The 14,462-nt window shown below is 37.9% G+C and overlaps 2 protein-coding genes and 1 pseudogene across 2 annotated transcripts; all 3 read left to right on the top strand.

Moving 5' to 3' along the window:
• The first annotated feature begins 3,337 nt into the window (after positions 1–3,337).
• Positions 3,338–5,417, top strand: LOC132162162 ((R)-mandelonitrile beta-glucosyltransferase-like). Its single transcript, XM_059572425.1, has 2 exons — positions 3,338–4,026; positions 4,419–5,417. Exons 1-2 carry the CDS (start codon positions 3,489–3,491, stop codon positions 5,348–5,350), a joined length of 1,470 nt encoding a protein of 489 aa, XP_059428408.1. The 5' UTR covers positions 3,338–3,488; the 3' UTR covers positions 5,351–5,417.
• Positions 5,418–7,438: 2,021 nt separating this feature from the next.
• Positions 7,439–8,181, top strand: LOC132162188 (uncharacterized). The gene is made up of 2 exons (XM_059572454.1): positions 7,439–7,558; positions 7,672–8,181. The coding sequence occupies exons 1-2, from the start codon at positions 7,440–7,442 to the stop codon at positions 8,057–8,059; spliced, it is 507 nt and encodes a 168-aa protein (XP_059428437.1). The 5' UTR covers position 7,439; the 3' UTR covers positions 8,060–8,181.
• Positions 8,182–10,735: 2,554 nt separating this feature from the next.
• On the top strand, positions 10,736–11,773 carry LOC132162561 ((R)-mandelonitrile beta-glucosyltransferase-like; annotated as a pseudogene).
• Positions 11,774–14,462: the final 2,689 nt, after the last annotated feature.

Below are 14,462 nucleotides of genomic sequence, written 5' to 3'. Positions count from 1 at the left end.
GTCAAGTCCCGGGTGGGTCTCGGGCAGGTCAAGTGGGGTCCCGGTGGGTCCCGGGTGAGTCCCGGTGGCGTCCCATGCAGGTCCCAGACATATCCCAGGCGTGTTCCAGGTAGGTCCGGTCGAGTCCCAGTGGGTCCTAGTCAGGTCTCAGCGGGGTCCGAGGCAGGTTCAGTCAGGTCCCATTCAGGTCTAGTTAGGTCCCGGGCAGGTCCCGTGCAGGTCCCGGTGGGGTCCCTAGTGGATCCTGGGTGAGTCCTAGTCAGGTCCTGAGCGGGTCCCGGTCAAGTCTCGGTGGGGTCCTGGGCGAGTCTTGGCAGGGTACATTGATTTGAGAATGAAATGCATCCGAAAATTAAAGAAGAATTTTCGATTAAAAAGAAAATATTTTTCGTTGACTATTATTTTACGTCGAACTAAACCCCCGAAAAACGAAAATCATTTTTTGTAAATTATTTTGCAGCGAAACTAACAGAGCTTATTGTGTAGTAAATCTCGGAAGTCAAAAAGACTGACTATGCATGATCTAAACTTTGATTCAAGGGATGTGCTCCCTCTTCTCAAGTCTATATAATAGACTCTTGGTAAGCAAAAGATATATTGTGAAATAAGAGAATCACTTTTTCTTCTAAAATCTCACATGGTATCAGAGCAATTTGGTTAACACTTTACAATCTTGGTTTTTCTTTGATTACTGCACAGTGCCTTGTTGAAGCCTTAAGCCAACATCATCCTATTCTCGCAGCTTCTTTGCAACCTTTATTCATACACTCAAGCTTCACCCCACTATACACAAAACTCATCTACCTCTCTTTCCTCTTCCCACAAAAAATAATATAAAATAAATAATAATACTAATAATAATAATAATAATAATAATAATAATAAATATATAAATATATAATCTAAGAGCCATATAAATTTTTAATTTGACCGTGAATTTGCAGTAATGCAATTTGCAGTGAAATCTGACCATCCATTCGTGGTTTTGTGGCGAGATTCAACCACCCCTTGGTATTTGTGACGAGATTCGACTGTCCCTTGGTAATTTGCAGCGAGATCCATTGCTCCTTGGTATTTGCAGTAGATTCGACAGCCCCTTGGTGTGTTGCAGTGACATCCGACCGCCCATAGTGGTTTACGGCAAGATTCAACCGTTCGTTGCTGTTTTCAGCGAATTTTCAATCAAAATTGAAGCTTTTAACACATTTTCTTGTTCATGTTTTTATTTATAAAAGTCAATATTTATATTGTGAACTTCAAGCTAAAACGCATTGCACTTCAAGGCATTTTAGCTTGAGGGAGAATGTTAAAGGAACAAATCAAGAAAATCTGAATTTATTGTGTAGTAAATTTCAGAAGTCAAAAAGGCTGAGGCCTTGATTGAAAGGATGTGCTCCCAAGTCTATATAATAGACTCTTTATAAGCAAAATATATATATTGTAAAATTAGAGAATCACTTCTTCTAAAATCTCAGAAACATCTCATTCGACTTGTGATTTGCTGTATGTGTTACTTTTCGATTTGCAACAATGAGATATTCTTCTTGGAGATGAATTAAAGTATACTTTTCCCTTTTGTAAATTTATGTTGGGACTTTGGGTTTTCTCAAAATTTTGCATGTTATTTTTCTGCAATTTCGAAAATATTTGGGTTTTCTTTAACTTTTTATGTTGTGCAACGGATTTGGTTATGAAATTATGGGTTTCAACTTTTGGGGCTTGTTGATGTTGCTGAAAGGTAGAAATATATTCTATGGTTCCCATTGGCGCCCATAGTGGGCAGCCAAAACCGTTTCTCAAAGGGAGTATGCCATCTGAAAATGGAGAGCATGAGAGAAAAAGGAAGTAAAAGTGGTATGTTTTTTTGTATTATTATGGTGGTTGTTTGCAGGCTTTTTGAAAATGGAGGACCAAGAGAACACCAAGAAAGTACCTACCATTTCTAGATAAATATGTATATTGTTCAAATGCTTTAAATGCTTCAATAAAATTGATGCCCATGTAGCTTTGGCCACCCCAAACTGGTGGTCTGGGGTGGCCGAAGCCACCCTCAGGCCAATCAGTGGCCCTTACGGGTGGTCTGACCACCTCAAAGGCCATATCAAACAACAACAAAACAAAATATTATTATGTTATTTTATTATTTTAATTTTTATCTATTTTTAAAATATTTAATGATATTCTATAAATGTTTTAGTAGTGAGACACGTCGCGTATGGATGACCATAAGATTTTTCCTAAACCATCTAGCCATCAACTTGTACGGGAGAGGATCCCAATCCATATTTGTCATGGGTGACGTCAAATTTATAAATATGTAACAGCTTTGTGGTTCACAATTTATGACGAACAATTATTTTGAGCAGAAGGGACCACCATAGATGGAGAATGATTGAAATCGAATGGATCACGTTCGTGTAAAGTGAAAGGTACACAATATTACCCCTATTTAATTTTATAGTAAATGGTCGGCCTATGAAAAGACTAGTATTTATGTTCTTACAAGCGAGCCCACCTTTTGTCTTTTGTCCTTCAGACATTAACAAATATGCAATCATTTCTTTTTTCCATTTTTGTAATCTTTCTAAAATCTTCGGCTGAGATAATCTTTGCGGATTTCTTTTATTATTTCCGATATTATTAACTCTATCGCATCATCTTTTTTTAAAAAAGTTAGAAAAATTATCAGAAGTATAAATTTTTGCGTCCATTATACGGCACGTTAGGCGGCAGCCAGAAAATTTTCTAGATACATTTTCTGTCACTTTTTTCCTTTTCTTTCAATTCCTATTGCTAGTGAAAAGGACCCTTCATATCTTTTATTGCTTTTCTAATTTGTAGTTTGTTGCTTTCTTATGTACTCACAAAAAAAACAAAAATTAATTAATTAATTTAATCAATTATTGCCGTTTATCTACTGTTACAACAAGCATATCCAATTGATTTTTTCGGTGCACAAAGTTTGGCTGCATTCTATTGTTTCTTGCTTATGACGAGTGCCGGATATTCGAGGAAGCTACACGTCATAGTTAAAATTGTGTAAGATTATCACGTCAGAGTTGGCTTCTTTAATGTTAAAGTGCCTAACTTGGCTTCTTTAATTCTTGCTTTCGGATCTTTTTGCAATTCCAATTCTGATTTGAATTTTGTACTCTTCAGTTCCGTCGAAAAAAAGAAAAATCAAAAAAGAACGGTGGTTGAATTAACTTTTGTTATTATTATTATTAGTAATTATTTTATTCTTTCCACCCATTTATAACCTTTATTTTATACTGAGAACGTGATACTCAACTATCTTCCTACTCTTATTTTGTGGACAGAATTTCAAGTCAAAAAGTCCAAATTTCTAGCACCAGCCGCCGGTTCGGTGCATTTGTCGTAAATCTAGAACGTGAATTATAGTCAAGTGGGAAGAAGATATTCTAAGCCAAAATTGACATGATCATCAAATAGCTCTATTTATAGATTGCCTCATTTTTCAAGATACCATGAATCTGAAGATCAGCACAGAAAGAGAGGAAATGGAAGGAGCAGATCAAAAGCCTCATGCAGTTTGTGTTGCACTCCCTGCCCAAAGCCACATAAAGGCCATGCTCAAATTTTCAAAGCTTCTCCACCGCAAAGGCTTTCACATAACCTTTGTGAACACTGAATTCAACCACCAACGTTTCCTGAGATCGAGAGGCTCCAACTCCTTGGATGGTCTCCCTGACTTCCAATTCGTCACCATTCCCGACAGCCTCCCTTCGTCGGATCCCAACGCCACTCAAGACGTGGTTGCCCTTTGCGATTCCATTATGAAAAACTTCTTGGCTCCTTTTTCCGACTTGCTCCGGAAACTCCACAACACTGAAAACAATCCTCCAGTGACTTGTATTGTCTCCGATGGTTTCATGGCATTTACTATTACCGCTGCTCATGAACTTGGAATCCCTATTGCAATGCTCTTCACTATCTCTGCTTGCAGCTTAATGGCTTTTATGCATTTTTCTCATCTCAGGGACAAAGGCTTCACGCCACTAAAAGGTATAACAAAAAGGGAAATACCCTACCGAAATCTTCAAATTCCTTTTCTTTTTTTTTTCTTTTTTTTAAGTCTCTTATTGTTTCAATATAAAATGTTTTCTATAAAACATTTTTCTTATTTTCCAGTATTTAGTACAATAAAAATTGTGATCAACAAAAATATTTTTGGTTGACCACAAAAACTTTATTTAATTTTCGTAAAATGATTTTCCTTTTATAAAAGCGTAAATTATTTTTCGAGTTTGATTCACATTCTCGCACATGCACTATCTCTCGCAGTTCTCTCATTTTTCTTTCCTAAAATTACTTTTCATCAAAAAAAATTTTACGTCGAAACAAACAGAGCCTTAATTACATTTTGTTGAACTAAAAAACATTATTTGTTTTTGCAGATGAGAGCTATCTAACAAATGGATATCTAGACACAGTTATAGATTGGATTCCAGGTATGAGAGACATCCAACTGAGGGATCTCCCGAGCTTTATTCAAACCACAGATCCAAATGATGTTATGTTCAAATTTGTTGTTGAAGCAGTAGAGAGAGCTGCCAAAGCTTCAGCAATCGTTGTTCAGACATTTGACGCGTTAGAGCATGAAGTTTTGGATGCTCTCTACCCCATGTTTCCTCGGTTATATACCATTGGTCCTCTCCAACTTCTACTCAATAACTCACACAATGACCCTTTGAAATCAATTGGGTATAGTTTATGGGTAGAAGAAACTGAGTGTCTTTATTGGCTCAACTCAAGAGCATCCAACTCAGTATTATATGTGAATTTTGGCAGCGTAACCGTCATGACACCACAACAGCTTATTGAGTTCGGTTGGGGACTTGCAAATAGCAAGCACCCTTTCTTGTGGGTAATTAGACCAGATTTAGTAGTAGGTGAATTGGGGATTTTGCCACCAGAGTTCAATGAAGAAACAAAAGAAAGAGGTCTAATAGCCAGTTGGTGCCCTCAAGAAGAAGTGCTGAACCACCCCTCAATTGGAGGATTCTTAACTCATTGCGGGTGGCATTCAACAGTCGAAAGTATGACCGCAGGAGTGCCAATGCTTTGTTGGCCATTCTTTGCAGATCAGCAAACAAACTCCAAGTATACTTGCAATGAATGGGACATTGGCATGGAGATTGATAATCGTGCCAATAGAGATGAAGTGGAGAAGATTGTGAGAGAGTTGATGGAGGGAGACAAGGGTAAGAAAATGAGAAAAAAGGTCATGGAGTGGAAGAAATTGGCCGAGGAGGCCACTGGTCCACTTGGATCTTCATCCATCAACCTAAACAATTTGGTGAATGAAGTGCTTTTACCAAAAGCCTAGATGTTTTACAATAATATAAAGTGTAGTGATATATTAAATTTATATATATGTTGTTATTTTTGTTCAATTTGTTTGTTTTAATAAACTGCAAGTCGTTGGACCAATATAAATGTTGTTTTGGTTTTAAAAGGATTATTTGTTTTACTAAAACTTAATTGAAAGAAAAGAAACCACGCTGAATTTTAGATGTCAAGATTATTACTAATATTATCACAATTATAAAAATGGAGTGCGCGCATAAAATATATTTATTAAAGGTATCGTAAAAGTAAATTGTATCCTACTAACATATATAAAATTAAAGAACTGTCCAATTAACAAATGGTAAATTTCTTAAGGAAAAATGTTTGGGCTGGCCTAGAGCGATCGAGCGCAAGAATGTAGGTGTATGTGCATTGAACTGGATGGCGCAACAAATTGATGGACAGTGCAGATTTGTGAAATGCATCTGCATTTTTGTGCTTAGCCCAAGGGGTGAAGGTGATCATATAATGCAGTAGATTGAACGATGATCGTAAGTTTTAAATAACCTATGTACGTACTTTACCTGTTAATTAGTACATATATTGTAGGCCTGAAATATATAATTAAATAGGGTAAAGTCCAAATACACTCCTCAAACTATCATCCAATTGATAATGTTCTTCTCAAACTTTCAATTGTGACAATGTCCCCCTAAAACTACTAAAACTTGGCAATGTCCATTCTAATGACGAAACTATCCTTAGTAAAATAAAAACAAAAATATTAAAACTTCTAGAAAAAAACCTAAAACTAAAAAAGCAAATATAAAATCTGGCCAAATTTAAAAATAAATAAATAATTCCTTTTTATAAGAAAAATAAAAAATAAAAAGTAAAAGTTTTGACTATATTAAAAGTGTAACATCCCAACCTTAAATTATACTAAATTAAAGGGATCAATGCCATTAATATGATAACTATATTTATTAAAAGGGGTCAAATATATTTAAATCTCCTAACTAAAAGTCTAAAAGTCATTTTCAATTTAGCTCTTAGATGTGACATTTTCATACATCAAATTATCAATTTGTGTCAAATAGGACACTTTATTAGGGTTGAATAAGCCTTGAATGTGACGTTTTTGGCCAGACATTTCCCAAAATAACCACACTTTGACTATTGAAAAATTTTCCCTTAGAAGAACTTACCACTAAAAAAAAAGAAAGAAAAGTAGGGGTAGAGGAACCACTCCTTATTGTGCAGAGCCACCCCTTTTTGCATTTGAGGGGTGGCCTAGCCAGCAGTGGGGTGGGATTTTTTTTTTTTTTTTTTAATAAATATTTTAACTGATTTTTTATATTAGTTTTTCTAATTTTATTAATTTTTTTTTTATTTTTTTTTTTAAATGGGTATTTTAGAAACTTTGTAGTAAAGAAAGATAATGTGCAAGGCACATGACTACTTTTCCATCCATGATTAGGAGTAATTTTTTTTTACACAAATTGGTAGTTTGATGTATCAAACTGTCACACTTGTTAGTTTGTGGGGTTAAGTTGAAAATGATTGTTAATTCAAAAGGCTAAAGTATATTTTCCCATTTTTTTAAACATTTTAAGCACCTATTTAGCCGTATATGTCCATTGGACATAGTTTACATTTTAACTATCAATTAAATGTTTTAGGAGGATTTTTTTTAAAAGGAAAATGTTTTTGCCCAACTAATTTTAAGGTTACCAAAATTTGATTGTAAGAATTTTATTGGCATTTCGATTGATCTAGGGAGTAAAAAAAAAAAAAAAACTATGGGAAAATTTAATTTTGGCGCATTGACCTAGTAACTTATAATATATTTACCCAAAAAAAAAAAAAAAAAAAAAAAAACTAGATAATCTTTGGATATAAAATAAGTTGTCTTAAGGTTAATTACTAATCATTCTAAAAGTAATGAAAGATCAAAGGTAATAAATAAAATTTTTTCAATATAAATAAAATAATGTTATATATCACGTTTATATTCTATAATTATTTTACAATATTGAGATGAGAATCCTAACAAACTATATGATCGGTCATTATATATATATATATATATAGTAGAAATTGTTGTTTGAAGGCGGGAAAACACAATGCACAGAAGCAGAGCAGAAGGCTCAAGTCCTCTCGCGACCGTCGAAGACATACAGAGACGCCTTCTTCGTCCTCCCTCTCTCCACTCTACTCCTCCAACCTCATCCATCTCATCTCCGTACACACACACTCACTCTCTCTCTCTCTCTCTCTCTCACTCTATCACGAGCAATTCTACTGATTTTTTTTGGAATTTAATTTCTTCTTGTTTAATTCGACTATGTATGGCAGAGATGGCGTTCCAAGCAGCAATTCCTCACAATTTAAGGTGAGTTTCACGGAGTTCAAGACAATGAAGAAGGAGAAGAAGAAGCTCGAGGATTACCTGGATCCTGTTCTTCTCTCCACGGTCTCTTCCAAGATCGGCCGCGCGAAGAAGGTTCGTCCGGAGGCGAAGCCGAAGAAAGTGGCCAAGGATTTCGAGTGGCCCGTCGATGAATTGAACGTGTTCATGGCAGATTCGAAGAGCGAGAACCGGGGCAATTGGAGGAGCGACGAAGTTGTGGATCTCAAGGACGATTTGGATCTGATTGGCGACTCTGGAGAAGGTGAAGAATCTTGCACTCCGTTTCGGCGTTTCGAGCGAACCGCGTTATGTCGTTTCAAGGGACGCGGTTAAGCATATTGTTGGATTGCATCAGAAACGTCTCTGTACATCTCTGTGAAAACGTTTTTTTTTTTTTTTTTTTTTGGCCTTTTTCATAAATACTGATATTTGCATTTACATAGGGAAATGGAACAAACGCGATCTGATATTCATTTCTTTCTTTTGATTTTCTTTTTGCATTTTATGTGTATATAGACAAGAGTAATCCTAGAAATTACTCGGAGTGGCTAACTGACATCTACAAGGAGGAGTATAGAATTTGACCACAACAACAATCAGTTATAAATTGGTTTGTAAATTGTAATTAATTTATATAAACTAGTTTAATAAAGTAATATATATTCTAAAAGCACATGAGAAGCATATATTTGTAACATTTTCATGAAAAATGTTTATTTTCCTGAAAAAATGATTTCAAGAAAGATATTTTCAGGTGTTTGGCGAGAAAATCACAATTTAAAATTGCGAAAATGTCCCGACTAGGTCCTGGCACTGACCTAGCTGAGTCCCAACCGGATCCAAGTGGAGTCACGACCAAGTCCCGGCAGGTCCCGACGGTGGCCGGGAAGTATTGACGTAGTCCTGGCAATTTCCTAGTTGGATATATTGATTTGAGAATGAGATGTTTAAATTTTTTAAATGGTTTACAGTTTTCAAAAATTAAAGAGGTTTTTTTAATCAAACAAAAAATATTTTTCGTTAACTTTTATTTTTCATTGCACCAAATACCTAAAAATATTGGGAATAGTTTCTAGAAATTATTTTACGTTCAGAGTAGGAGTATCAACTCGGTCCCGATTCCTGGTTTTTGGCCAAAATTGGGGACTGGAACCGGGTTACAAAAGCTGCTTATGGGGTTTCTGATTCTGGGTTGTCTTCGGAGGGCCAAGGTATCCATTCGGAGCTTCTGGTACGGCCTCTATTGGTGGTGAGTCCACTAGGTTGCAGATAATTTCAAGAAACCCCATGAATCAGCTTGCTGTACAAGATTCAAATTTCTCACAAGAATCTGCCCCATTGTCAACAAAGGCTGTAGGCAAGCAACACGTGGGCCACTTTCAAAACTCTACTGGGTGTTGTGGATCTCCTTCATCCACGTCATCAGAGGCCAGCTTCTCTCCTTCATTTGATGCAACACGTACAACTATGATTGACAAGGGTAAAGCTCCTCTCATTAATGCCCATCCTTTAAATTCAAACCTACAGTATCCTATCATCAATGCTGTAGATATTACTCTTCAATATTATTATGGTTATGCTTCACCTTATCTCATGGATTCAACTATTACCAATATCCAAGAAATATTAGAGTCTAAGTATATTCCCTTGCAACACACTACCACTATTGGGCCTCCTGATTTTCATTTCTCAAAAGTGCCAAGGCCCGTTTTTAATAAGTCAACCATATCTTTTGTTAGGCCTCCTATAATATAATCACCTAACTTATCAAGGCCAGTTTCATCAAAGACCAATTTCTCTACTGTTGGGTCTCCTGAATCTTACTCCTCAAATATTGCAAGGTCGATCTTAAATATCTCACCCATCTCCACGGTTGGGCCTCCTAAACCTCACTCTCCTAATGCAAGAAGGCTAGTTTCATCCAAACCACATATCTCCACTGTTGGGCCTATCAGATTCCCTCAATCTTTCACTTTTAGCCAAAAACAAAATCCAAACCGTAAATCCACTCAACAACCTACCCACTTCACACGTTTCCATCCATACCCACCGAAAACACCTCCTCCTACCACCTGTCCATTTCGATCCCCTGCACCTTCTCTTCAACACTCTCCTTTTCATCTCTCAGATACTCATGTCCCTCCTTTAGCCCCTGACTTGAAATTATTGGCCAAAAATAAGAAAAAGAGGGTGGCTTTTGTGGACATTTGTGACGACTCGGCAGGATCTCTGAAAAAAATCAAAGCCAATTCTTGTCCCCCAGTATGACTCTTTTACCAGTATGGAAATGGCTACATTATCTTTTTGGCTTCACTCAAGAGCTCGGTTGCGACAATGGGTCCTTTTACGGCTTTTCTGCACAACCCTCTCTCTTCAGTTTTGAGTGACCACTTTACCACCCAAGGCATGTAGATTTCTATAAGTGAAAGCTCTTTCTCTACTATTGAACAGGGAGGTCCCTTGGCTCAGTCTTGGCTAGGGTTACATATGCGTAACCTAGTGATGTCCGGACCTCCAAATCTTGTGTCCGGACATCTTAGAAAAATAACGCTTTCTGGAAATGAGGTCCGGACCCAGCTTCTAGCAGTCCGGACCTCTCCTTCAAAATCCAGTTTCTGGAAATCAGGTCTGGACCCAGCTTCTGGCGGTCCGGACCTGCTCAGTAAAAAGCAGCTTCTGGAAATCAGGTCTGAACCCAGCTTCTGGCGGTCTAGACCTGCACATCAAAACAGGCTTGCTAGTTTTTGTGTCCGGACCCGGCTTCTGGCGGTCCGGACATGCCCTTCAACAGGTATTCTCTGGAAATTGGGTCCGGACCTGGCTTCTGGGGGTCCGGACCTACCTTCTAGAATCTGTTTTCTGGACATGTTAAGATGCTTCATTTTCACCAACTTTACACGCAAACCGAATGAGCCAAAACATAACCTAACAATTTTGTTGAACTAAAAAACATTATTTGTTTTTGCAGATGAGAGCTATCTCACAAATGGATATTTAGACACAGTTATCGACTGGATTCCAGGTATGAGAGACATTTGACTGAGGGATCTCCCGAGCTTTATTCAAGCCACGGATCCAAATGATGTTATGTTCAAATTTGCTGTTGAAGCAGTAGAGAGAGCTACCAAAGCTTCAGCAATCGTTGTTCAGACATTTGACGCGTTAGAGCATGAAGTTTTGGATGCTCTCTACCTCATGTTTCCTCGGTTATATGCCATTGGCCCTCTGCAACTTTTGCTCAATCACTCACACAATGACCTTTTGAAATCAATTGGGTATAATTTATGGGTAGAAGAAACTGAATGCCTTCATTGGCTCAGTTCCAAAGCACCCAACTCAGTATTGTATGTGAATTTTGGAAGCATAACCGTCATGACACCACAACAGCTCATTGAGTTTGGTTGGGGACTTGCATATAGCAAGCATCCTTTCTTGTGGGTAATTAGACCAGATTTAGTAGTCGGTGAATCGGCAATTTTTACCACCAGAGTTCAATGTAGAAACAAAAGAAAAAGGTCTAATAGCTAGTTGGTGTTCTCAAGAGGAAGTATTGGACCACCCCTCAATTGGAGGGTTCTTAACTCATTGCGGGTGGAATTCAACCATCGAAAGTATGACTGCAGCAGTGCCAATGCTTTGTTGGCCATTCTTTGCAGATCAGCAAACAAACTCCAAGTATACTTGCAATGAATGGGGCATTGGCATGGAGATTGATAATCGTGCCAATAGAGAGGAAGTGGAGAAGATTGTGAGAGAGTTGATGGAAGGAGACAAGGGTAAGAAAATGAGGAAAAAGGTCATGGAGTGGAAGAAATTGGCCGAGGAGGCCAGTGGTCCACATGGATCTTCATCCATTAACCTAAACAATTTGGTGAATGAAGTGCTTTTATAAAAAGCCTAGATGTTTCACAATAATAAAGTGTTATGGTGATCATATATATATGTATATATAGATGTTGTTATTTTTGTTCAATTTGTTTGTTTTGATAATCCGCAAGCTGTTGGACCTACTTAATTATATTACTATTTTTCCACCTTATTGTTGGTGATGATCGAATTGAGTATTAATTCCTATGACTAACAGTGAATTAACATCCATGATAAAATGAACAAATTATTACACCTTAATTATTTTAATCTTATTTCACTTATTCTCCTGATATTTTCGATCCCCTTTTTGCAATTACTCCCCTAAAACTTTTAAAACTCTCAATGTCAGATATTCAAGTTAAAAAAGTTTACAATGTCACTCCTACATTAGAATTTTTTGTTAAATCTTAACGAAGACCGCCTCACGTGTGCTAGTTTGTCCATTCCTATTATACCCCTTTTGTTCATGTCTAAAAGTCGAAAATGCCCTTAACCCATATTGTCTTGATATTTCAACACAGAAAATGCAAATAAAAGACAACCAATTCGGAGAATTTTTTTCAACTCCCTTTCAAGTTGTTTTGAACTCTTGTGACCTTGGCGAACCCTAACATTGTTAAATGAACAAATCTAGAAAATTTGAATTTAGGCTCCGTTCGTTTTGCCATAAAATGAGTTCCATTGGAACAATTTTTCCTGAAAAATGATTTCCTAAAAAATATTTTACGGTGTTTAACACGCACACGCACACACACACACAGATATATATATATATATATACATTAAATCATATTAAACTCTAAATTTACGAGCAGGTCTTAGAACTCCGCCAGGACCTGCGCAAGCCTCGCCGCGGACCCACCCGAGACTTGACCGGAACCTGACCGGACCTGCCTGAGGCTTAACTGGGATCTGCCCACGACTTGCACTGGACCCACCCGAGACTTGACCGGAGTTGCCCGGGATTTGACTAGGGCCCGCCCGAGACTTGATTAGGACACGCTCGAGACCCCACTAGGATTTGCTTGAGACTCGAAAGGACCTGCCCGGGACTCACCCCAGACCTGCCCGGGACTTGATCGGGACTTGCCTGGGCAAGTCCCGGCTGGGTCCCAGGCAGGTCTTGGGCGTGTCTTGGTCAAGTCCCAGGCAAGTCCCGGCGGGGTCTCGGGAGAGTCCCGGTCAAGTCTCGGGCGAGTCCTGGTCAAGTCCCAGGTGGGTCTCAGGCAGGTCAAGTGGGGTCCCGGCGGGTCCCGGGTGAGTCCCGGTGGCGTCCCATGCAGGTCCCGGACATATCCCGGGCGTATTTTGGGTAGGTTCGGTCGAGTCCCAAGTAGGTCCTAGTCAGGTCTTAGCGGGGTCCGAGGTTGGTTCGGTCGGGTCCCATGCAGGTCTAGTTAGGTCCCGGGTGGGTCCCGGTGAGGTCCCTAGTGGGTCCTGGGTGAGTCCTAGTCAGGTCCTGAGCGGGTCCCGGTCAAGTCTCGGTGGGGTCCTGGGCGAGTCTTGGTAGGGTACGTCGATTTGAGAATGAGATGCATCCGAAAATTAAAGAAGAATTTTTGGTCAAAAAGAAAATATTTTTCGTTGACTATTATTTTACGTCGAACTAAACACCCGAGAATACGAAAATCATTTTCCGTAAATTATTTTGCAGTGAAACTAACGGAGCTTATTGTGTAGTAAATCTCGAAAGTCAAAAAGGCTGACTATGCATGATTTAAACATTGATTCAAGGGATGTGCTCCCTCTTCTCAAGTCTATATAATAGACTCTTGGTAAGCAAAAGATATATTGTGAAATAAGAGAATCACTTCTTCTAAAATCTCACATGGTATCAGAGCAATTTGGTTAACACCTTACAATCTTGGTTTTTCTTTGATTGCTGCACGATGCCTTGTTGAAACCTTAAGCCAACATCATCCTCTTCTCGCAGCTTCTTTGCAACCTTTATTCATACACTCAAACTTCACCCCACTATACACAAAACTCATCTACCTCTCTTTCCTCTTCCCACAAAAAATAATATAAAATAATAATAATAATAATAATAATTAAATATATAAATATATAATCTAAGAGCCATATAAATTTTTAATTTGACTGTGAATTTGCGGTAATGCCATTTGCAGTGAAATCTGACTGTCCATTCGTGGTTTTGTGGCGAGATTCCACCGCCCCTTGGTATTTGCGGCGAGATCCGACTGTCCCTTGATAATTTGCAACGAGATCCAATTGCTCCTTGGTATTTGAGGCAGATTCGACAGCCCCTTGGTATGTTGCAGTGACATCCGACCGCCCATAGTGGTTTACGGCAAGATTCAACCGTTCGTTGCTGTTTTCAGCGAATTTTCAATCGAAATTGAAGCTTTTAACACATTTTCTTGTTCATGTTTTTATTTATAAAAGTCTATATTTATATTGTGAACTTCAAGCTAAAACGCATTGCACTTCAAGCCATTTTAGCTTAAGGGAGAATGTTAAAGGAACAAATTTAGAAAATCTGAATTTATTGTGTAGTAAATTTCAGAAGTCAAAAAGGCTGACTATGCATAATTTGGGTCTTGATTCAAAGGATGTGCTTCCAAGTCTATATTATAGACTCTTTATAAGCAAAATATATATTGTAAAATTAGAGAATCACTTCTTCTAAAATCTCATAAACATCTCATTCGACTTGTGATTTGCTGTATGTGTTACTTTTCGATTTACAACAATGAGATATTCTTCTTGGAGATGAATTAAAGTATACTTTTCCCTTTTGTAAATTTATGCTGGGACTTTGGGTTTTCTCAAAATTTTGCATGTTATTTTTCTGCAATTTCGAAAATATTTGGGTTTTCTTTAACTTTTTATGTTGTGCAACGGA

The sequence above is a fragment of the Corylus avellana genome, chromosome ca9 (assembly GCF_901000735.1).
Source record: "Corylus avellana chromosome ca9, CavTom2PMs-1.0".
NCBI classification, from domain to species: domain Eukaryota; kingdom Viridiplantae; phylum Streptophyta; class Magnoliopsida; order Fagales; family Betulaceae; genus Corylus; species Corylus avellana.
This window is presented reverse-complemented; position numbering and strand designations above follow the sequence as displayed.

Coding starts and splice junctions, on each gene's coding strand:
- LOC132162188 (XM_059572454.1), top strand. CDS start 7,440: ATGCACAGAAGCAGAGCAGAAGGCTCAAGTCCTCTCGCGACCGTCGAA. Junction 7,559..7,671: donor ACCTCATCCATCTCATCTCC/GTACACACACAC, acceptor TATGTATGGCAG/AGATGGCGTTCCAAGCAGCA.
- LOC132162162 (XM_059572425.1), top strand. CDS start 3,489: ATGAATCTGAAGATCAGCACAGAAAGAGAGGAAATGGAAGGAGCAGAT. Junction 4,027..4,418: donor AGGCTTCACGCCACTAAAAG/GTATAACAAAAA, acceptor TTGTTTTTGCAG/ATGAGAGCTATCTAACAAAT.